Here is a 25,218-nt window from a genome sequence, read left to right on the forward strand (position 1 = left end):
TGATCACCATTGTTTAGCTTTGTTGCCTCCTAAGAGCTATTGGTTATTAGTGTTAGGATTTAGCAAGTTTATTTCTGCTAAAACTTCATACATATGTTTTGCTTAAGCAAATGTAGTTATGAGAAATACTTTATTAAGGGAGCCGGTAATTTAAATAAGATAGGAAATGTGTTTTTTACTTGTTAATGTGACAGTTTTCAAATGCTTCTACTGAGTTTTTCCTAGATAGTAGCAGAATTAATTAACTAACAAGCTATGGGACCTGCCTGATTTTGAATTGCAGCTCTGTTACTTTTCAATATTTAATCTCAGGCAGTTTAGTCTCTTTGTTCCTCAGTGTTTCATTTCTGGAATGCTTTGTTGTGTGGGTCACATTTCTGTAAATACGTGTGATAAGCTTGGAACAGTGAGTAGCACACACAGTTCCCAATAACTGCAACTGTCCCTGCTTGGTTTAAAGTCAGAGAGCACCGCGCTGAGGTGGTGCCAGCTCTGCTCAAGGCTGTTCTAATGCATTTGTTGTGCACGATACCGCACAGCTCTCATGGGGTAATAAGTACACCTTGAAAGAAGGGAGAGTATTTTGTGAATCAATGTACTTTGCCTTAGAATAATGGGGTAGTCTTTTGATTTATAGCTGGAAAGAATAATTTTATCTTGTATAATATTATCATTGCTTTTAAGTATGTGATCTATACCAGATTTTTAATAAATATAGTTTATTTCTACTTTTTTAAAAGTAGTTCTCAGCATTCTTCATTGTCTGATACTTTAATACTTCATTGTTTAGGACTGAATGGTGCTGGGTTACTTTGTTAAACAGGAGGGAAGTAGCCTTGCTGTGTTGATCAACAGATGTATTCATGATAAATATAGTTATTTATTAATTAAATGTATACAGTAACATGCTTAAAAGGTTTTCAGATCATGGTATGCTAATGAGCATGAATCATTTATATAGAATATCTTATAATCAGTGTTATTATAGAGGGTGGTGATGTGATTGGGGCTTAGTTTTGATGTATATTAACTCATATAAAATCAGTTCTCTGAGTGTGTTTTATGCTTGTGGGCATTTTCCTAGGTTGCTTTTCAGCATTTCCAAGAACTAGATGAGCACATTAGCTATGTGGCCACCAAAGTCTGTCACCTGGGAGACCAGCTGGAGGGAGTCAACACCCCCAGACAGCGGGCAGTGGAGGCGCAGAAGCTGATGAAGTATTTTAATGAGTTTCTAGATGGAGAATTGAAATCTGATGTTTTTACAAATTCTGACAAGGTAAGCACTGGCAGGAGATAAAAGCAAATTGCAGTGCTAGTCACAAAGCACTGATCAGGAGCTACAGTGAATACTTTTTTAGAGTCAGACTTCAAATTTAAGTTTTTATTGTTCTCAAGTCTAAATGAGTACAGTGGCCTGCAGATTACCAATGAAATACTGATATTAAAATTTTTAATTAGATTGCCTTTTTTTGGTAACTTTTGTTTATGATTTTAAATGTGGTTTAAAAATGCTAAGGTGGGGCCATATTTGATTAAGCTTCTGCCTTGTCCCATAGGGGCACAGTTCAAATCCCAGCTGTTCCACTTTCAATCCAACTGTCTGGTGTTGGTTTGGGAAAGTAACAGAGAATGACCCAAATGGGAGAACCATAAGTTCCTGGCTTTTGACAGGCCCAGCAGTACTGTCATTTGAATGGAGGATTTCTCTCTCTCTCCTGTGTACCTGTAGGCCTACCTTTCACATGAAAGTAAATAATTTTTAAAAAAACAAAAAAAGAAATGCTGAGGTAATTGTATCATGAGTACTCACGTTTCCTTACATCATTGGCTTTTGATATTAGCAGATTTTTCTATAGCCAGTAATCAGAATCTTTGACAAGTGGAAAGTCTTTCTTTAAAGAATTTCAGAGCTTTTCATTTTTATTATTTGAATAAGAATTCCTAATAAAAAGTTAAAGCAGTTGGATCATAGGTGATAGGAAAATCTGAATTAATTCTTCATGTTAATCCTTTTTGTTGCACCAGTCCCTTAATCCTGGTGTACAGTTTTGTGGAATTGGCTGGTCTGTGATCTATAAAGATTTGGTAATTTGCCTCATTTTCCTCCCTAAAGGAAAGAGTGCATGAAAAAGACATCCTTCTGGAACATTAATACACGTTGCATTGTTCTCTTCCTGACTACTCCACATTGACTTCACAGGGTGTCAGAGACTAGGTATTACTGAAGTTCACTTTGAATTAAGCAGAATATTTTTGTATTATCATAAGGAATTGTAAAATTTACAATTTGTGTAGACCTAAGTCATCCAAAAAATAGAATATTGTAAAGAATGAGTTCCAGGAATTATATTTCCAGGATAAAATAATACTAATACTATGAAATGCAAGAAAAATAATAATTGAAAAGTTGTAAAATACAGAATCTAGCTTTTATTGATTGTTATTTAAAATTTTTTTCTGTAATATTTGTCTTACTTATTTGAAAGGCATAATTACAGAGAGAGAGAGATGCAAGGTTTGTGCACCATACTGTTTTTCAGGATACTATATAGAAGTATTTTTGTTTTTGAAACAGACATTTATCTAATGAGAATACTTAATACATATTTTAAGTATCCTGTTTTGCATAAGAAAAAGTTATCTATAATTCGAGTCTCATATCTTGTATATGTGCTGCTGAAGTGAACACTGAGACTCGTATTTTGAATTATACTTGTCAGACTGAGTAGTGCTTTTATGCTGTGTGGTAAGCAGAATGCAGCTGTCTTACCCCCGTGAGTCGGCCTGCTTAGGTGTACACCATTCACATTAGAGGGTCGTTTGATGTTTAATTTTGAGGTTTTGCAGTTCCCTTGTTTTTCTCTAAACTATATCACTGTTTGTCAATTTTGGCCTGGTACCCTCACAGTTAACCACATTAAGACCTCTTTTATACTTTCCTGATGGGAGTAAAGGAAAATTGTGCTGATAGCTTGAGAGATGTGTGATTTGAGGAGAATTAAAATGGAATATAAGTACCCTATTCTATTTTTCCTACCTCCTCGTCATTTTGTGTTGTTTGATCTTTAGTGTTCACCTTTCCTGTAAACATCCCGTATCCCCGCTCTCCTTCGGTGTGTGTTGGTTGTCTCCTTAGAACCTAGCGCAGTGTTCTTTCTGTGGATGAGGCCTAGTGACTCCGTGAGCCATATTTTTTTGTAACTTATTTAAGAGCTACTTGTGCCTTAAACAATTTTACAAAATAATCAACTGTGGGAGAAATAAGCATGATGGTTCTTGCTGTATTAAGCAGTGGTGGCATATAGCAAGTAGTGAGGGTTTCTGTCCCTTAGAACAGTAACAAACTTGAAAGAAGCGTGGAGTTGGCTGTGTCAGTCACATTCTTTCTGAAAGGGATATCAGTTAGAAGAAATGATGGACTGGCTGGCACAACCCAGCAGCGTGGTAAGGAGCACTTCTGAGCCCACGTGCAGCAGGAGTGAGTGCATGTTTGGTAGCTGAAATGACCTGACCAAGAGAGAAGATGACAGAAGCTTTAGTGCTGTCTTCAGTATCATTTGTAGCAGAAGTAGGAACGGCCCTGCCTTGTAATCTGTGCACCTGCCAGAGTTCACGACTACATAGAAATATCTACGTTAAACAGAAAAAAAAATATCTATGTTAATGTTCCTAGCTCTTCCTTCTCTTTTTTTAATGTAAAAGAAAATGAATCATCAAAATTAGTTAATTTTTGCCAAGATAAAATTCAGCATGAACATTGAAAATTGAATGTGAACATTACATAACTGCCTTACACCATTGTATAGATAAGCACAAATACCTATAATTAAACAATTCTGGCTTAAGTCCCTAAGTTCTGCAACTTGAATAACTATATTTCCATAGTTTGATTTAGGAGACTTAACAATAAATTTTATCTTTGCTTTTAGGTTACGTATTGGAAATATATATTACTATTAAGTGATGATTTTTATTCATTTAGCTTAATGTGTAGTATATGCAGCAATGTTCCTAATCATTTTCATAAGCACTGTTCATTGTTTTCGAGTTCCTAAACTTAGAGATTTACACTTGTTTTCAGTACATAAGTGATGTGAATTGATAGTTCTTTAAACATGAACTGCAGCTTTCATTGGGAAAGGTTGTTGCATCAAAATTAAAAAAAAAATCACAAATTACAATGTAAGTCAAATGTTTGGCTTGGATTTGATGATGCTGCAAGTAGATTCTTGTTGCTTACAGGTTTTATTTATGGTATAATTTTGAAGGAAATTTATTTGGGGGAGGGGCTGTTTGCATCTATATAGAGAGAGATTAATATTTCAAAACATGATTACCTTTGATATGTGTAATACTTTTTAAATGAAATTATTGCTTTTTAATCCATTACTAGATAAAGGAGGCGGCAGACATCATCCAGAAGTTGCATCTAATTGCCCAGGAGTTACCTTTTGATAGGCAAGTTTATTTCTTAAGTGCTGATTTGGTTATGTGATGTGTAATTTTACAAGATAAAATTGTATTTTTTCTCTGTAAGGTTTTCTTTGCCCATTAATTCAATAAGAATTTATAAAGCATTTCCTTTGTAGTGTAAAATAGAGTGTAAAATGAAAACTGTGGTCTACTGCTAATACTAAGTTTAATGATATACCTTGAAATTATTTTAATCCTTTTTCCTGTGAAAAAAATAATGGAGGATTTTGAGATTGACCTGGGGACAGTTTTGAATTTCATTGTTTGAATTATGAGAACTAGGCAAATAGAGGATGGAGACTAAGCATGGATCTTCTGTTGCTAATTCCTTTGTACAGATGAGTCTTTCATTATTTTGATCTTTGGTACCCTTGAGTAATTGGTAAAAGGATGTAGAATTTCTTCAAAAAAATTAGTGTATGCACAGGTTCCTATATGAAATATTATGGCATTTTAGATGCTTTGACCTATTCCTAAAATCCTTTCTAGAGACTGCAGGTTAAGAACCCCTGTTTTGAGTGGGCATTGTGGCACATTCCGATTGAGCCAGCTCTTGGGAGGCCCGTCTCATATCAGAGTACTGGTCTGTGTCCTGGATGCTGTTTCCAGTGCACTTCCTGAGAATACATCCTGGGAGGCAGTGTAAGATGGTTCAAGTGCTTGGCCTGGTACAGGCATCTGCTGCCCTGTCTTTAAAATATATGGAAAAAAACTTGGGGCCATCCTCCACTGCTTTCCCAGCTGGCTCGGAGGTGAAACAGCTGGAACTTGAACTGGTGCTCCTGTGTTATTCCAGCACCTCAGATGGAGGATTATCCTACTGTGAAACACTGCCAGGCCCCATAAAATCTTAGTAATGGTAGTTCCTCCACATGAATCTATAAGAAACTAGAGTCTCTGTATAATATATATTTTTTGGTGATGTGGTGATACTTAAAGCTTGAACGTTATCTCTGAAGTATACAATGAATAGTCCCAAATACATGCATACCTACATAAACCACGTTACATATACATATACACATATGTATGACGTGTGTATACATATATATACATCACAGGATTAGCAGTCGTCTGCCATTCTTCAGTTGGTAATAACCTCAATGGCATGATTTAGTGTACCATAATAACTTTTAAAATCACCCATCCAAACCTCTCTAGCTCATTCAAAATTGGATAAAATTTATTGAATGGATAAAAAGGTCTAGTTCTGGATACACAGTTGTAATTGGCTGCGTCCTGCATCCATCTGTCCTTCATGTCATCTTTTTACCTCTCAGCTGGGCACTGCACTCACTGTTTTGTTTTAACTTCTCTACCAAGCCTTAATATATTTCCTAATATATTCATATATAGTATATAATATGTAACCTTGTAAATATTTTGTACTTTCCATACCTTCCTTTCTTTCTTGAAGAAAGGTGGAGTCAGAGAGGAGAGGGAGAGCAGCTGGAGAAGGATGTTCCACCTGCTGCTTCACTCCCTCAATATCCACAGCATCTGGGCTGGGCCAGGCTGAAGCCAGCACCAGGAGTTCCATCTGGGATTCACCCCTGAGTGAAAGGAACTCAAGTGCTTGAAGCATCACCCTGCTTCCTAGGCACATCAGCAGGGAGAGCAGGGAGCTGCATCACGAGGGAAGGAGCCAGTGTTCAGCCAGCACTCTGATAACACATCCAAGTGTTCCCAGCACCAGCTTAACTTTTCCACAGCACTCACCCTAGGAAGCGAGTTTTCACTTTGTAAAGATTGAGTAGTTAACTGCTGCTCATGTTACTGGGTATTTTTATGATCTCTTTTGTTTCTCTTTGTTTTAAATGTCTGATTTGTATATTTGGCTGTTAATCCGCTTACTTCCATTAATGAGTTTAGCATCAGTAATGTATATTGTTTTATCGATGTTTTTATTTTAAATAATAACAGTGAAACTTTATTCTTAAAAATTGTAGTTGGGAGGAGCAACACAATATCTACTGCAGTACATTTAACATGTTGGTGGATATGAGTAGGCACAGTAACTTAATTTGGACTGGTTGGGTTGTTAGTGCCTGGTGTAGAGTTCTTCCTGCTTCAGCAAGGGAATTTGTTGTTGCAGTGAAGTTTCCTGAATGAGAACCAGCCATATCATCTGAATTGCTTAAATTGTATACTTTCTATTAATAGTCTCCTGAATTTATCTTTCTTTATGTTTATATATATTTATATATGTGCAAATTAAAATAGCTTTCTAATTTTATAACAGCTTTAGTTTCGTGGGAAAGATGCAGCAATAGCTGAGCTTTCCCACGTACTTCTGCACCTATTTTTCTCTCTTAACACCCTATGTCGCTGTAGTATGTTTGTCAAAACTAATGAATCTCATTATTGGCTTTTATTTTTCAGATTTTCTGAAGTGAAATCCAAAATTGCAAGTAAGTGCAGCAGTTGAGACACTGCCTGCTACCTCCTGGGTGCACGTTAGGGCAAGGGTCAAACAGGAAGTAGGCTCTGCAAAGAATTTTTTTTATCAGCTGTTGTTTAAATAACGGTAGTCCAATGGCATTTAAACTTCTGGGAGCTCAACTGTTTTACAACTTCTGTTGTTGTTTGTGTCTTAAATGTATTGATTTGTATACATGGCATATTATACGGATTAAAATCTCATGCCATTTTTGTATTTCTTCCAAAAGACAGCTAGATCAGTAGTCATTATATTTGTAAATAATTTATATACTCAAATTATTTGGCTGTCTTATAAGCCTCAGTGTAACTGAATGCTTTTTTAGGTAAATACCACGATTTAGAATGCCAACTGATTCAGGAATTTACCAATGCTCAAAGAAGAGGTGAAATTTCCAGAATGAGAGAAGTAGCAGCAGTTTTACTTCATTTTAAGGTAAATAGTAAAATTGTAAATGAGAATTAGTCTTCAAGGTTGAGAAGATATTTATTACACGTTCCACCTATCATGGTGTCATATTTCTCTGCTCGTTGTATAACTATGTGACAGTAGAAAAGTTTTATTGTTTTAATAATTTAAAAATGCAGTTTATGTTTTTCTTCATTAGTGACGTTAATCCTAAGTATTTAGTATTTAAATAAGGAGTTGATAATTGATAATATTAATATAGCAATCAACTTTGTGTAGTTTGATAAAATCCTATTATTTGCCTTCTTGGGTGTTAATATATCCTTTTGTCAGTCAAACATAAAATAAATCCAAAGTAAAAAAACTTGACTGTATATCTGGTGGGAATGTAACAATCAGGGAGTTGGTGGAATTTGACTAGCCTTAAATCCAGGGAATCACAGGTGGAATACAAAGAAATGGCATATTATAAACAGCCTTTTTACAGTTTAAATTGGTGAGAGAATCCCTGTGTGGGAAGTTACTTCTGCAAAGAAAGTGCTTACAAAGAAAGAAAGACCCAATTTGATTCTTCTTTTTCTATTAGACTCGGGATAAAGAAGTGTTTGCTGGACTTGTAATTTTGATGATGTATGAATGAGTATGGAGAATGGTGCTTGACAGTAATGAATTGTGTGCAGTTTATCAAAGACAAAAAATTCTCTTAAGACACATTAATTTAGCACATTTTATTAAAATAATTCAATTCTCAAGAGAAAACAGATCTTTTGAATTTGGGTGGGCACAAGAGTATGTATATACATGTGTAAAAATTTTTCTCAAGCTCTATAATGTTTGCTTGAATTAAAGGTGATGGTTGTAGGACAGTTGTAAAAATTCAATTATATTAATTTTTAAAATTTCAGTCCTAAAATCCAACATGGAACAATATAGCTGATGAACTTCATGATAGAAAGTAAGGGTGAAGACACACTAAGTTGTTGATTCTCTAATAGTTATTACTTTCAGTGGAACATCAGATATAGCTTTATTTTGAATATGTAAGAATACGTATAACATCTATACTCAAATTATGTATATATAGTGCTTCTTTTATTGAAACAGTGTATTTTTTCTTTGTAGGGTTATTCCCATTGTGTTGATGTTTATATAAAGCAGTGCCAGGAGGTAATACAGTTGTTCAAGTCATTGGATTTTATTTCATTTTAATTTGTATTTTGAAACCATCTAAAATTTTCCTATGTAAAATGCCTTTGCTATTTAGGGAGCTTATTTGAGAAATGATATATTTGAAGATGCGGCAATACTCTGTCAGCGAGTGAACAAACAAGTTGGAGATATCTTTAGTAATCCAGAAACAGTACTTGCTAAGCTCATTCAGAACGTGTTTGAAATCAAACTACAGGTAAGTTTAAATAATAACAAATTAAGTACTTCTCAACTCAGTGTGCAGCTTTTCATATTAAAAAAATTTTAAATTTAGTTTATTTAAAGGAGCAGACCTGTGAGAAAATGGAATTAAAAGTTGAATTTATTTTGATGCAAAAGAATTTTGAAATCCCTGTACAGGTTTTTCATAATCCATGTATTCTGTGAATTTTTGACGACCTTTTCTGTTAGTGCTCTTAGAAGGAGTAATGTAGTTAAGAGAAAAGGAATATTACTGTGACCGTTTTTAAAAATGTGTTGCTCTCGGCACCGGCACAGTGGTCTAGTGGCTAAAGTCCTTGCCTTGAACATGCTGGGGTCCCATATGGGCACTGGTTCTAATCCTGGCAGCTCCACTACCCATCCAGCGCCTGCTTGTAGCCTGGGAAAGCAGACGAGGATGGCCCAAAGCCTTGGGACTCCGCACCCACATGGGAGACCTGGAGGAGGTTCCTGGCTCCTGGCTTTGGATTGGCTCAGCACTGGCCGTTGTGGTCACTTGGGGAGTGAATCAGTGGACAGAAGATCTTCCTCTCTGTCTCTCCTCCTCTCTCTATATCTGCCTTTGTAATAAAAATAAACAAATCTTTTTTTTAAAAATGTGTTGCTCTTTATCAAGGCAGAAGCAAAAAGGCACTGTGATCAGAGTACTTGTTTGAAATTTGTGGAACTGTAGTGGTGCTGAGACACTGTGGTAAGGCAGCCCTGCCCGAGTTTTGCTTAGTTCTCAGTGTGCCTGATAGATGACGCATGTGGCATTGAGCAAGAATTGCAAATGTAGTCTGTAGAATCTAGTGATAACATCAGCTTGAAAAGGAAAAGTCCTGGAACTTAATTTACAACCTAGATTAATACTGTAAGACTGCACCTCCCAAACTCTATTTAGCACTGGGTTAAACAACTTTCAGTGTATTTTGCAGCCGGGTGGTGTTTAGATTCTCTAGAAATGGGGTTTTTAATGTACAGCATTTTTTACAGTGACCAAGCAACCCTGTTTTATAGTAATGCCTAGACCAATTTGGGAAATATTGTTTTATAGTAATGCCTAGACCAATTTGGGAAATATTGTTTTATAGTAATGCCTAGACCAATTTGGGAAATATTGTTATAAGAAGATGATGGTATTGGTGTAGCCTCAAGTGTGTGCGTGTGTATGCTGGGTTTTTTTTTTAATCTTTTTTTAATACCTTAAAAGGTCAATTTCAAAAGAAAAACCAAAGGGATTTTTTTGCAGGCAAATATGGGAAGCAGTAAAATAGAAAATTTACTTTTTAAGTTTTGTGACTGGTCTGTTTTCTCTGAGTTGCCTCCAGAGATTTATGTATTTATTTCCCAGGCAGAATGTCAGAGAGGGCAAAGAAGAGACAAGAAAGGAGTGGGAAAGGAGGAAAACAGGAGGAGAAAAAGAGGAAGGGAGAGAGGGAGGAAGAAGCCAGAATGAGAAAGAATCTCCATCTGATGTTTCTCTCTGAGCAGCCAGGCCAGAGCCGGAAGCCAGAGGCTGCAGATTTCCTGCCTGAGGGCCAGGGCTGTGCATGTCCTTCCCTGGCCTGTCAGCCAAGCAGCTGGCCCTTGAACCTCAGCTCCAGTGTGAACGCTGCTCTTGCAAGCTAAGCCACAATCCCGGCCTCTGGGTCACTTTTCTGATTAGATTTTACATCAGAGTAATTCGAGCTGTGGAAGAATTTGAGAAGGAAACAAAACAAAACAAAAAAAATCTTGAGAAGTTAAAAAATGTAATACTTATTTAACAGAATGTTGACTTTTTTTTCCTAGAGTTTTGTGAAAGACCAGTTAGAAGAATGTAGGAAATCTGATGCAGAACAGTATCTAAAAAACCTCTACGATCTATATACAAGGTAAACTTAATTCAGTAGAAAGTAATAATTCATCTCAGATTGTCACTCTTTAGTAGAAAATGGGAAAATACTGGGTGTTTTAAAATAATACTTTGTCAGATAACAATATACCTTTTATAATTAAATGCATGGCCTTCTACAGTAATAACATGCAGTGTTCTTGTACATTAACTAAAAATTGGGTGCCATACTTGATGTTCATGTTCATGTTCATGTTCTTTAAACCTAAGACCATGTTTGAACTTACGACCCGATCATTAATTTCTGATTTAATTACGGCTTGTTCAATATATTTTGTTTATAGTTTATATTTGCATATATCTGCAGTTATAAGTAGAAAATGAAAAAGGAAGTGACAGTCTTAAAAATGACAGTTTCAGCTTGAAGTCTGATGTTAGAATTTATTCTGTACTATTATTAAAAGACTGTAATAATCCAGTGTGCTTTTATATTTGGCTCTGTAGTGCTGCTTTCTGCGGCCTGAGTGCTTCCCCAAGGTCTGAGTATTTATGGCTTAATGTAAATAGTTAAAGTCACGTTGTAAAATACATCCTCCTTTGTACTGATATTATATAGATGCTGTCTCGGAACCTTCAGGTGGAGTTTTTGTTCTTCAATGTTTTTCAACTCCATTGCTTTTCTTTAGTAGATCTCAAAAACAAGTTTATGGTGAACCTATCTTCAATAATAGGCAATAAATAATTAGAGGAAAGTTCAGCTGGGCAAAGACAAAGGAGGCCTAGCGGAAAGCAAACCTTGCAGTACAGTTTTGGGGACTCTGTGGTCAGGGTCCCTCCAGGACACCTGAGGCAGCAGAGTATTTGCTGCTCTTGCCGTTTCTGGATTGGCTCTTTGCCTTATAGTTTTTTCTCATAGATCATCAAGAGGTGTTTATGATAGTTTTCAGAGTTATTTGTAATCGCCCATTCTGAATTACATATTAACCCTATTGAGCTACTCTCAGCATCCTAAATACTCTCCCTTGGATTAAGAAATGGTGGTTAGTAAACATTAAGGTCACATTGTAAGAATATATGTTCCTTTGAACTATTTACTAAAATACACTTAATCTTTTTCTCCCCTTTTTTTATTGAAAGAACCACCAGCCTTTCCAGCAAATTGATGGAGTTTAACTTAGGTACTGATAAACAGACTTTCTTGTCTAAGCTTATCAAATCCATTTTCATTTCCTATTTGGAGAACTATATTGAAGTGGAGACTGGCTATCTGAAAAGCAGAAGTGCTATGATCCTGCAGCGGTATTATGATTCAAAAAATCACCAGAAGAGATCCATTGGCACAGGAGGGTAAGTGTTTTGGTTAAAGACTAGTTAAAGTAGCAGAGATTGAGATTTTGGTAGATTTAGGCAAATACAACGGATACTAACTGTCATTGGAATTTTCATTGTGTAGCTCTTAGCCTGTTTGTATTGTGTTGACAGTTCATATTGAAAAGAACTAATATAACATGATTGTACTGATAAGCAGATATTTAATTTTAAAAGTATATTAATTTTAAAACATGTAAAAAGAGAAGAGCAATAATGTAAGAATTCTGTAGTTTTTTTTTCTGCCGAGTAAATTGTTCGAGGTTATTTTTGTAGGGCACCTTATTTTTGTTGCTGCTGTTTGTTACTTTTGCAAGGTGGAAAATATAGCAAATATTTCACAGTTTACATACCCTGAATTGATGAATTATTTCAGTGCTGGTATAAAGTGACTTGCTATAAGAATTAGCTCTTAGTTATCCAGACTTGAACCACTTGGAACCCAGTTGATGGCAGAAAGAAGCTGACTGGCTTCTGTGAATGCAGAGTCCACACAGATGCAAACCCTTCTCAGTCTGTGTGTCTGTGAGTCACCCTCCCCTTCTTTCCCCCTACCCCCCTCCCCTTAAGGCTTTATTCATTTGAAAGGCAGAGTTATAGAGAAGGAGAAATAGATCTTTGATCCACTGGTTCACATCTGATAAAAGATTAATATGTAGGATATGTGAAACAGCTCAAGAAGCTCAACAAAACAGTCCAGTTAAAAAATGGGCAAAGGGTGGAGTATAGATAAGCCAACAGACACATGAGGAGATGCCAGGATCTCCAGCCAACAGGGAAATGTGAGTAAACGCCACAATAAGGCTTTACCTCACCTGTTAGAATGGCTGTCATCCCAAAATCAGAGTAACAGATTCTGGTTAGGATTTGATAAAGGTACCTAATCCACTTTTGGTGGAAGTGAAACCTAGAACAACCATTATGGAAAACAATGTGGAGATTCCTTAGAAATCTGAAAATTTACCGTATGACTCAGCCATCCCATACCTGAGAATTGACCCAAAGTAGGAGAAATCAGCATGTTGAAGAATTACCGGTATCCTGCTGTATTTGTAGCAGCTCGACTCAAATTAGCTATGAGAGGAATCAACCCAGATATTCATCGACTAATGGCTACATTCAGAACTTATGATACATACAGGATAGAATACTATTCGGCCATAAAAAGAATGAAACCCTGTCTTTTTCAACAGTGATAAGTTTTAAGAATTGGAGGAAAAAAACTATGTATTTGAAAGGCAGAGTCACAAAGAGAATCTTGGTCTGTTGGCTCAGTTCTCAAGTAACAGTGATGGCCAAGGGTGAAAGAGACAATGGCCAGGAACTTCATCTGGGTCTCCTATGTGGGTGGCAGGGACCCAAGAACATGGATCATCTTCACCACTTTTTCTAGTGGTGGGCTGAGTGGAAATGGGACAGCCATGACTTGAATCATCACCATGAGCATAAAAGATTTTAACTTTCTAGTAATACCCTGTTCTGTAATATTCCAGGTTACCCTCAGTCATTGAGGATAGCTGAATAATTGTAATCTTGTTTAATAAAGTGAATATGCAATATATTTAAGTGATTATATTGAATCATTAAAACTTTTCATTTTTATCTTTAAGCAGATATTTGAAATATTTTATTAATTTATTTGGAGTGACTCACTGCCCTAGGACACCAAATGAATTTTAGTGATTGAGTCAGAATCATAAGAACCAAAGCCTCTTCAGAAGTCATAACTCTATAAATCTACTAGTTTTTCAGGTTACAGTCTTCTGTGTGGCAATCAGGGCTTCTTTCGGAAAGTGGTTATTGTAATTAGAACTGTTCTTGTTTTTTTGTTCTTGTGCATTGACCTTGAGAGTATTTGAAGTCAAAAATCTCTGTCAAATGTTGTTTGTTTTTGTTTGTGGTGTGCTAGTATTCAGGATTTGAAAGAAAGAATTAGACAACGTACCAACTTACCACTGGGGCCAAGTATTGATACTCATGGGGAAACTTTCCTGTCCCAGGAAGTGGTGGTTAACCTCTTACAAGAAACCAAACAAGCCTTCGAAAGATGTCATCGGGTAAGGATGGTTGTGGATTTGTTGTATAGAATTATGTATGCACTTTATGTGTATAGTTACAAATTTCAATTTTCATCTTGTTTATACCAAGATGAGAAATCTGGCGCTCAAGGAACAGCTACTTTTTGATATCTAAAATTTAGTATTTTTGTTTGAAATGCTAGAATTATTTTAAAATTAGACAAAGTTGAGTAGGTCAAATTTTTCTTCTGTAAGACATTAACAGATGTGAAAGGGAGTATCTGGGAGAGGACAGCATTTCAAGAACAAATGACAAAGGCAAAGGATGAAGGTTTGATTCCATGAAAAATGAGTGTTCTTAACAAACATACAGGCAAACAGACATAGATCATAGTAACTAATAATACTAGCAAAAGATGATGTGAAATAACCGAAATGAGTAATTTTATAGTACGCACTATGTACTGAACGCTATTTATAAACCCCTTAAGAATGTAAGTGAACTTAATGATTGTAGCACTCCCGTGAGGAGCTGTAATCAGTTTTGAGTTGACTTTTATAATTCAGATAGTATATGGAGAAAAGTTCTATTTTAAAAAATAATTAGATAATGCAGTTGTTTCACCATTGCTTTTTGAGAAGACTTCTTTTTCACCAAAATGGTTTTGAGCCACAGTGGAAAATCACTTGACCATTTCTCTACGGGTCTGTTTCTGGCTTCTCTTTTCTTCTGTTCTTTTGTTTGTTTTTATGCTGGTACTGTGTGTCTTAATTTCCTTATCATAGGTCCAATCAGATAGTGCAAGTCTTCTAACACTTTCATAAAAATCACTTTTTATTTTCATAGTAAGTGACAGTAGCGTGTTAGTTTCTTAGAAAAAAGTCAGCATGTTGATAGTAGTTTCTATGAAAATATGGTTCTGTTTGGAGAAAATGGACATTTTGTTGATGCAGTAAAACGTAGATGTCTTTAAAAATCTAAATAATTTATGGTTTAACTTAGTTGTTGCTACACAGAAATATTGTTGGTTTTAAAAGATCTATTCACTATGTATATAATTATATACATACAAATATATGTCAAGAATATATATGACACACACATGTCTGGCACATGTTTATATGTAAGTGTACTTAGTATATTTAGTTTATTTAGTATGTTGATCTTAGACCCCTGACAAAAAAATTAAACTTCATGTGCAGTCACAGAAATCCCATAATGCCACAGCAGTGCTGAATCCTGGAGGAGAGGGGTCAGGACGCCAGCAGGAGGCGTCACAGTGGCTGGCTTCAAGCACACAGGAGAAGTGTAGGGACTGAAACAGCTTGGTACTGGCACGAAGGCTGACACAGGGATCAGGGGAGCAGAAGGGAGAGCCCAGATACTAATTCACAAGACAAGACCATACATTGGAGAAATAAACAGTCCTGGCAAAACTGGGTAGTTACGTATGGAAAAATGTAATGAGATTCTATGCCCTACAACCTGAGCTCAGTAATGTAAGGTTTTTTTTTTTTTTTTTTTTTGGTAGATTCCACTGTGATCATTTTCATTTATACCTTTATTGTAGAATCCACATAACATTATTTATGTTGTCTGCCCAAAAAAGCAGTTAATATTACCTCTTATTTATATGCCTTTTATTTTGACTTCATGTTACAGTTCTGGACAGACTTCTGTGGTGTTGGTTGAAAGGCCAAAAGTAAACTTCTTGCATTGTTCGTCATCTTAGGATTAAAACATTCAGTGTTTCACCATTTTAAGCATCATGCTAAACTAGGTTTTTCATAGATGTTTTATTATTTTCCAGATTGAAGCAGTTTTTAAATTTTGTTTGCTTATTTTTTAAAATATGGATTAGATATTAGATTTAATTAAATGCTTCAGATTTAGTCAAATGTTTAGGTGAGTTTTATGGTTTTTTTTTTCAGATGTTTGCCTTTCTTTTGTTAAACTCATGTTGGTCATCAGTTCGCCATTGTCCTTTTTATAAATTGTTGGACTAGATTTACTAAATTATTCTTAAGAATATTTATATTTGTTTTCATGAGGGATATTTTCCTATATTTTCCTTTAGTGTCTTTCTGGTTTTCATTTCAGGGTAGTACTGGCCTGACAGGATGAGTTGGGAATTGTTTACACACACACACACACACACACACACACACACACACATACACTTTTCAGTTTTTACCAGAGTCTGTGTGAAACTGATGTTCTTGTTTAAATGGGCTCTCCCTTGTGCTTCCCCCCGCACCCCCCAGAATCTGTCTTTTAGCCTCATTACTTCTGTTGTTTTCCTGTTTTGTGTTTCATTGCCTTTTACTTTGTTGGCTGTTCATCCTCTGACTGTGACCCAACAGTAAGACAGCACACATGTTAAATGTCTATATGTGTGTGTATGTTGGGGCTACTTGTATGTATTACGAAAATATGCTTGGATCCCACTGATAGAAAACAATCCAAGTTTGAAAAATGTTGCTCTAATCCTGAGAGCTGTAGACAGATGTGTTCTAACTGCGGGGGAGGGGTTGTTAGAGCAGAGCGTTGTTGTGGTACCTAAAATAATGCGTCTTATACAAAATTCAAAATTCATTGAAAAAAATTTGACTGTTTTAAAAAGTTTACTTGAAGAATTATGTTATTTTTTGTTTGTTTTTTTAAAGCTCTCTGATCCTTCTGATTTACCAAGGAATGCCTTTAGAATTTTTACCATTCTTGTGGACTTTTTATGCATTGAGCATATTGATTATGCTTTGGAAACAGGACTTGCTGGTCAGTATGTTTGAGTTATACTTTGTGTTAAATAACTTTGATCCTGCCTGGATATATAATGTTTACCTGTATTTACCAAATCCAGTTTACTGCAGTGGATTTTGAGCTTTTGTAATATGAGGATTTGTCAGGTATTCTCTTGTATTATTGATATCTACTGTAAGTCACTATAATGTATGCCAGGATATATTGCAAAGCTAAGCTTTAAAATGTCAAAGAGCAGAAACGGAGAGTAATTCTAGTTAAGAAATTAAGTAATACAAGGCTTAGAAAGAAAAATACAAGGTGTGGAGAGAAAAATCATTTTAAACTTTGTTTCTGTACTATAGCTCGTTCAGCATTAGTAGTGTGTTAGTGATCTTTTCCTGTGTTCTGGTCACTTGACTTCAGTTGCTGCCTGACCTTTGTGTTAGATGAACACCTCATGATAATAATCCCAAGATGATTTTACCTTTCTCTTAGTCCTGTTCCTGTTCTGTTTGCTCCGTGTCATTAGAAGATCCCAAACCCAGGAGTTGTCTTAATTCTTTATTTTAATCAACTTGGCTGGCCAATCGACCAGCATACACTATTCACATACTTTGAGGTGTAATTCTACGTTTTATCGCAATCTGCTGATTCCACCTGTTTGGACACATTATCATTGTTCTTGTGACTGGTATCCCCGTAGCCATTAGTGCCTCTCCAGGCTGCTGGCTTATGTAACAGCCAGTGTGGTTATCATTTCCTGTAGTGGCATCCCATCACGCTTCTGACCCGCCTTCTGACAGGCTCGCCTCCTGTCCTGTCGCCTTCTTTGCCACTGCCCCCTGCCGATTTTGCCTTTGCCCTAGCTTCTGCCTTGGTGTCTCACACTCAGTTTTTCTCATGGCTGGCTTTTCTGCTTTCTGATCTCAGTTAAAATATCTTTTCAGAGAGGCTTTTGCTGATCACCCTAGCTAAATTAATACTCCCCTCCTATTCTGATTACTCATTGTCTCATTGAGTTAAACTTTTTACATTTTTTATAGCACTTATCTCTGAAATTTTTAGTTATTAATGGCTGCTTCTATTGTACAGAATTCGTACTCCTGTACCTATGAAGATTATAATCTTTTTGGGTTTTTTTTTAAGATTTATTTATTTGTTTGTTTATTTTTGAAAGGCAGATTTTACAGAGAGGAGAGAAAGAAAGAGGTCTAACATCTATTGGCTCACTCCTCAGATATGTACAAGAGCCAGAGCTGAACTGATATGAGGCTCCACTGAGTCTCCCATGTGGATACAGGGGCCCAAGGGCGGGGCCAAGCTCCATTCCTGTCCCAGGCCATTAGCAGGGAGCTGGATCAGAGTGGAACCACTGAGACGTGAACCAGCACCCATGTGAGAAACCCACGCCACAGGCAGGGGATTAGCCTGCCCCACACTGTGCTGGCACCTGGAGTTCACATTTTTAATGAAAAATATAGTCAAATGATTAGGAAGTACACAGTAGAGACATAAAAATTGGCTTAGGGATAGGTAGGAGGAAATTTCAAGGAAAGACATTGGCTTTTTTTTTGAAGGGTTGGTGAGAAAAGGCCTCTCCGAGGAGACATGATAGCCAGAGAACTGACTGAAGCGAAAAGGTGAAAAGATCCTTTTAAGTAGAAATCTTAACTGTTTTATTCACTGTTGAACTACAGTATCTAGAAAGTCCAAAGTAGATGCCGCAAAAATCTTAATAATGACTATTACACAATGACATTCCATTAAATTTCTAACAGTGAGCAAGATTTAGCCATAAATTATGTGCCATCTTGGCTTAACTATTATTTATTATTACCTATTTTTTTCACATTATTGCTTCCATGACGGACATAAGCTTTTTAAAAACTGAATTATGCACCCAGTGCAATAGTGTAGTGGCTTAAGTCCATGCCTTGCACACATCGGGGTCCCCTCTGGGCACCAGTTCAGGTCCCAAAGGCTCCGCTTCCCACCCAGCTCCCTGCTTGTGGTATGGGAAAGCAGTCAAGCACAGCCCAAAGCCTTGGGACCCTGCACCTGCATAGGAGACCCAGAAGAAGCTCCTGGCTCCAGATCGGATTGGCACTGGCCATTGTGGCCACTTGGGGAATGAATCAGCCGATGGAAGATGTTCCTCTCTGTCTCTCCTTTGTAAAATCTAACTTTCCAATATAAATAAATATTTTTTTAAAAAACTTAATTATAGTAGAACCTTAACATCATGTATTTTATGAAATATTTGCCATCCACAGTGCCTTAATGTGGTAGTTTCTGTTGGGATAATTAGTGTCATTATGCTTTAACTTTAAAAAGAATAAATACAAAAGTAATGTGAATTTGATTCAGTATCATGTGAAAGATTTTCTATTACATAATATTGAAACCTAGTATTTTTATTTTAATGACAGTATTCTTAATTTGTAGCAATTTATTAAGAAATTCCTTTGCAAGATAGAATAGTTTTTCATAATTGTAATTTATGTATTAGTTTATTTAGTACTCAGTTTAAGCCAAGATGAAAGCTCAGTAACTGGGATTAAAATATGCATAAAGATAACTTTGGGTGATTTTATCAAAATATTACAAATAACTTTCCTTTGTTCGCAAAATATTGTTGATTTTGTAACAGCAATTATTTTGATTCATGTTGTATATTCATGACCATATTTTTTGTTGGTAAGATAGATTTCTTCAAAGTTGATTCTAACATATATATGTATATGTATGTCTGCTACTTTAGGGATTCCTTCTTCAGATTCTAGGAGTGCAAATCTCTATTTTTTGGATGTTGTGCAGCAGGCCAATACTGTTTTTCATCTTTTTGACAAGCAGTTTAATGATCACCTCATGCCACTGATAAGGTTAGTCAGACATTTTCATTTGTACTCCAGTGAATATTATGTCAGACATTTCAAAAGTAATATGTTCATTAAAGCAACAAAAGAGATTTAGAATAAATGTGTTTTTCCTTCTTCATCCTATTTTCTCTTCCTGCTGGGGTGTTAATTTTTGTGTATTTGAAGATAGTCATACTCTGAAGACCTGCAGCTCAGGGAAAGTGGCAGGTGTGACATCGTTCGGAATATCCAACAGGCATGGCTCACTTGAAATAATATGAACGCATTAAAAAACTTTATGAGATTAAATAGGTTTTGATGAGGCGGTTTGGTTTATATCTTGGTACCAATTTATGTGGGTTTTTAAAACATATGAGAATTAAACAAAGTAAGTATATGTCAACATAATAACCAAATTGACAGTATTAAAGAGGAAAAATATTCATATGAAAGATGTATTGGCATATGAAACTAGCCCAGAAATAGTGTAAAAGGTAAAAATCACTTGTAATTCCTGAATATTTCTTTGACAGAAAAGTTTGTTTTTTTAATAAAGAGTTCACATAATTATTTGAACTACCTTAATTTTTTATTTGTATTGACTTTTTAACATTCAAAATATAAATATGATAGTTTTTTAAAAAATTTTTAATCTAAGAAAGCTAAATTCAACAGGATTTACTTTCAGCCTCCCAGTATTAATTACTGTGATTTACCCTGGTAAAGGTTGTGATGCCCTGGACTTTTCTGGTATGCCTGCTAGATATTTGTAAAAGAAAATCAGATAATTCTAAAATTCCAAAATCAATACAAAATAATTATTTTACTGTACATGTGGTTGTTGGACTTTCTGAGCAAACTAAAGTGAGTGTTAAAATATATGTAATATGCATGCACATAAGAAACTTTAGAAATTATAAGGTCATTTAATGTGATTCTTTTTCTTTTTTAAATGTGCAATAGCTCTTCTCCCAAGTTATCTGAATGCCTTCAGAAGAAAAAAGAAATTATTGAACAAATGGAGATGAAATTGGATACTGGTATTGATAGGCAAGTTGCTGGTTTGTTTGTTTTCTCTTTTTTTTAATTGTAGAAATACTGATGCAATAACATGAAAGCAGTTTAGGGAAGAAAAAACTTTACCTTTATTCCACCATCTTGCTGTATAACATTTAGTTTTCTATTTGCAGATTTCTTTCATTCTTACTATGATATTTTTCAGTCCTAACTTTTTTTGTGTGGAAGCCAATATGTTCAAATTAACCACTCTTTTTTTTAAAAAAAAGTAAGATTTCATTTATTTGAAAGGAATAATTACAGAGAGGGCCCGGCGGCGTGGCCTAGCGGCTAAAGTCCTTGTCTTGAACACGCCTGGATCTCAGATGGGCTCAGGTTCTAATCCCGACAGCTCCACTTCCAATCCAGCTCCCTGCCTGTGGCCTGGGAAAGCAGTCGAGGACGGCCCAAAGCCTTGGGACCCTGCACCCGCGCGGGAGACTCGGAAGAAACTCCTGACTGCTGGCTTTGGAGTTTAGTTCTAGCTTTTGGCAGTCACTTGGGGAATGAATCAGTGGACGTAAGAAATTCTCCTGTTTCCTGCTCTCTGTATATCTGACATTCCAATAAAAAAATAAATTTTAAACAGTGTATCACATAAAAATCATATTTTCATTTAGAATTTTCACAATTATGTATGAAATATTCTAAATGAAAGAATCCTCCAGAAGTAATTTCTAGATGTAAATAAAAAACTTCTATAACGTTTCTTGTTATTGTTTGCTGACCTTAGTGGCAGCTCACCTCCCTGCTGATTTTGTGGTACTAAGCTTTAGAATTACTAGTTTAAAAATGAGTAGGCAGTAAATAAAACCTGGAAAATAAGATGTTATAAAATTAATTAGTCATGGGTAAAGTACAGAGGTTCATCCATACTCCGCCAGCGTTTCGTATGGATGCCGGTTTGTGTCCTGGCTGCCCACTTCTCGCCCAGCTCCCTGCTTGTGGCCTGCTTAAACAGTGAAGGATGGCCCAAAGCCTTGGGAGCCTGTATCCACCTGGGAAACCCTGAGGAAACTCCTGGCTCCCAGCTTCAGATACTCAGCTCTAATTGTTAACGACTATCTGGGGAGGGAACAAGCGGACTGAAGATCTTTCTCTCTTTCTCTCCTTCTCTGTAAAATCTACCTTTCCAACACCAGTTTTTAAAATATAGTAATAATTAATCAAACTAGTTGAAGAATAAGGTTAAAACAATCCTAAAAATAGTCATACCTTTTAAAATTCAATGTTATTGAGATGTAAAGGACAGTAAAAGTATATATATGTAAGGTATATAGCATTATGATATAGATTTGAAATAATCACAATAAATTTATTTACATTTTTACTACCTTACATAATTACCATCTTTTTTCCTTACAGTGAGAGTACTGAAAGATCTGCTTTCAGTAAATTTCAAGTATATAATATTGTGTTATTAAGTGTATCACCATATTTTAGATCTCTGAATGTTTAAACTGTCTTTTTGTCGACATCTCTTTTTTTCCCAAGGCCTCAGGAACCACCATTCTACTCTGCACTTCTGAGGTCTGGTCTTGTAGATTCCACCTCTGAGTGAGACCATGTTGTCTGTGTCTGGTTTGTTCCACTTAGTATAAAATTCTTACAGTTTCGTCTGTGGTAATTTACTTGACAAAAGTTCCTTTTTTTTTTTTTTCTTCCAGATTCCATAGTACTCTGTTGTGTAAAGGCACCATTTTTTCCTTGGCTGGACCTTTCTGTTTTTAGGTTGTTGTCTAATGCAGTAAACCTGGAGATGTGCGTGTCTCTGAGATGCTTTCTTCACTTTCTTAAATACATACCTTTCAGTTTTATGGTGACCTCTCCACTGTGTTCCATCATGGCTTTCCGAGCTGAGTTCTTGCCAGTGGCGTGCAAGCACTCCGTTTGCTGTGCAGCCTCACTGGCCTTGTCCCTTGTCCTTGGTCATCGTCTTCCTCACAGGTGCAGTGGTTTCTGTTTGTGTTTGATTTGCTTTTCTTTGTTGACTAGTGATATTGAGGATCTGTTCACGAACCTGTTGGTCAATTGTGTATCTTTGGAGAAATGTCTGTTCAGTGGCTTTGTACTGTCTTTAAAAGCAGGGTTATTTGTTCTTTTGCTATTACATTATTCATGTCTTTTGGATAGTAATTCTTAATGCCATATGTGGTTAGCAAATATTTTCTTCCGTTCCATTGGTTTTTCTCTTCACTGTTTTTTTTTTCCTTCGTAATGCAGAAACTCTTAGGTTTAATGCAGTCTTTTACATTATGCCTATGTTGCCTGTGTTTTGGGGATTATATCCAAAAAACCATTGCCAACATGAGTGTCAAGAAGGTTTTTTGCTGTGTAGTTTTTCACGTTACGTGTGAGATGAGGGATCCAGTGTCTGTTTTGCATGTGCATCTGCAGATCTCAAGACGTGTGTGGGAAGGCTGGCTTTTCCCATTGTGTGTGCTTGAGCTTTTGAAGATCAGTTGACTGTAAATGCATCTGCCCATTTCTGTGTTTTTTATTTTGTTCCCAGTGTTTTGAATGCTTTCTTATGCTGGGGCTTACTGTTTTGTATATTAAGCCTTTGTTATCTTTTTAAACCAGAATTTGATGTTTCTACCTTTGCTGTTACACTGCTCAAGCTATTTTTCTGCCACTGTTATTCCTGCTTGCCTCCTCAGGATCTTTGGTGGCTCTGTGTGGATTTTAGGCTTGTTTTTTTCTATTTGGAAAAAAAATTGCTGTTGGAATTCTCATAAGGAGTGTGTTTAATCACTTCATGTGGTATGGAAATTTTAACAATGTTAATTTTTAACCTTGCAACACAGTGTATTTCCACTTTATATATGTCTTTAGAATTTTCTTGACAGTGTTTTGTAGATTTTAGTAGATAAGCCTCTTACTGCCTTGGTAATTTCTGAGTATTTTATTCTTTAGATGGTATTTCAAGTGGAATTACTTAATTTTATTTAATGTTTATTTATTTGAGAAACAGACAAAGAGCGCTATTCACTTGTTCACTCCACAGATGGCTGCAAAAGCGGGGACTGGATCAAGCCAGAGACAGGCAGTTAGTGCAGGGGTTCCATCTGCGTGGCAAGGACCCAAGTGTTTTCTGTCTCTAAGTGCGTACATATATCATCAGGAAACTGGATTTGGGAATGGAGCCAGCATTTGAACCTAGGCATTCCAACACAAGATTGTGAATGACCACTGGCAGCCTAACTGCTACCCCAAGTGCCTGCCCCACCGTTGTTCTCTTAATTTCTCTTTCGTATGGTTTGTTGTTAGTGTTCACAAACAAAATTAATTTTTCTGTCCTGTAACTTTACTGGCTATTGATGCAACTTCTTGGTTTTCTATGCATAGGATCACACCATCTACAAATACTGACAGCTTCTTTTGTTTATTTTCTTTGTCTAGTTGCTTTGACAAGGATTTGCATGTTGGATGGTAGTGATGCGTGAGCACTTCACTGTTGAATACGCCAGCTGTGAGATTACCACAGATAGCTCTAAACGAGGAGCTTTGTGTTTTCATTACTTAATCTGGTTTTTTTAATTAGGAAAGGAAGTTCAGTTTTGCCAAGTACTTTTCTTTTTTATCTTTCTGTCTGCTTCTGTGATGTATTATTTGTTGACTCCACGTTGATGTCATTTGTTGACTCTTGGCATATGATACTTTTAATGTACTGAATTGAATTAAATTTGCTAGTAATTTTTTAAGGATTTATTTACTCTTTTGAAAGGCAGAATGCCAGGAAAAAAAAATCTTCCATCTGATAGTTTACTCCCCACAAATGCCTGTAACAGCCAGTTGTAGGCCATGGTGAAGCCAAGAGCCAAGTACTGCACCCAGGGCTCTCACCTGGAGTAGCAGGAATACCAATGGAAGGTGGATCTGAATCCCAATGTTTGATTCCAGACAGATACTCCAGTAGGGGATACAGGATCCCAAACAGCATAATCCTGTGTCGCAGTGCCTCCCTGCTCATATGTTTGATGGTATTTATATCTGTGTGCACCAGGGTTAATTGGTCTGTAGTTTTTGTTTTTGTTTTTTTCTACTTGTACTATTCCAGCTTTGTTGTTACATAAATGCTGACTTCATAAAAAGGGTTTGAAAGTTTTCCCATTCATTTCAGAAGAGTTTAAGGAGAAATTGCTGTTAATTTATTCTTTAAATGGTTTGTAAAATTCACCAGTAAAGCCTTCAGGTCCTGAGCTGTTTTCTCCTGGGAAGGTTGGGTTACCAATTCAGTCTCATTACTCCATTGTCTGATTCGATTTTGTATTTCTTGTATAGTGTTGGAAGGTTTTACAGTTCTAGGGATTTACCCGTTTCTTCTTGGTAATCAGCTCGTTGGTGTGTAATCTCCTTTTGTTTTTATGTAGGACCATATGAGATTTTACAGGTACAGAAATGTGTGCCTTTCCAACAAGTGAATAAATAAATCTTTTTTTATTTGAACCTGAATAGCCTGCTCTGTGCTTATCGTCTCTTGTTTTTGAAATCTTTTAATTCGCCATTTGCCTGTTTACTGACCTAGTCAGAGCCCTTACCCTTTAATCTCTTCATTTACGCCAATCCCTTATCTAGCTTTACTTCATGTATAATTGTGTTTG

General features: G+C 36.1%; 1 protein-coding gene across 1 annotated transcript in view; it reads left to right on the forward strand.

Annotated features, from left to right (window-relative positions):
* EXOC5 (exocyst complex component 5) overlaps positions 1 to 25,218 on the forward strand; it is a 44,213-nt gene that overhangs the window by 14,905 nt on the left and 4,090 nt on the right. The window contains exons 4-15 of the mRNA XM_040969832.1: positions 1,085 to 1,279; positions 4,397 to 4,461; positions 6,859 to 6,887; positions 7,242 to 7,351; positions 8,447 to 8,491; positions 8,589 to 8,729; positions 10,529 to 10,611; positions 11,709 to 11,918; positions 13,849 to 13,996; positions 16,625 to 16,733; positions 19,462 to 19,582; positions 20,522 to 20,608. Coding sequence (XP_040825766.1) covers positions 1,085 to 1,279; positions 4,397 to 4,461; positions 6,859 to 6,887; positions 7,242 to 7,351; positions 8,447 to 8,491; positions 8,589 to 8,729; positions 10,529 to 10,611; positions 11,709 to 11,918; positions 13,849 to 13,996; positions 16,625 to 16,733; positions 19,462 to 19,582; positions 20,522 to 20,608 — 1,343 coding nt within the window. The remainder of the gene's footprint in view (positions 1 to 1,084; positions 1,280 to 4,396; positions 4,462 to 6,858; positions 6,888 to 7,241; positions 7,352 to 8,446; positions 8,492 to 8,588; positions 8,730 to 10,528; positions 10,612 to 11,708; positions 11,919 to 13,848; positions 13,997 to 16,624; positions 16,734 to 19,461; positions 19,583 to 20,521; positions 20,609 to 25,218) is intronic.

This window comes from Ochotona curzoniae, unplaced genomic scaffold (genome assembly GCF_017591425.1).
Source record: "Ochotona curzoniae isolate NIBS_2020 unplaced genomic scaffold, NIBS_Ocur_1.0 scaffold_4701, whole genome shotgun sequence".
NCBI lineage: Eukaryota > Metazoa > Chordata > Mammalia > Lagomorpha > Ochotonidae > Ochotona > Ochotona curzoniae.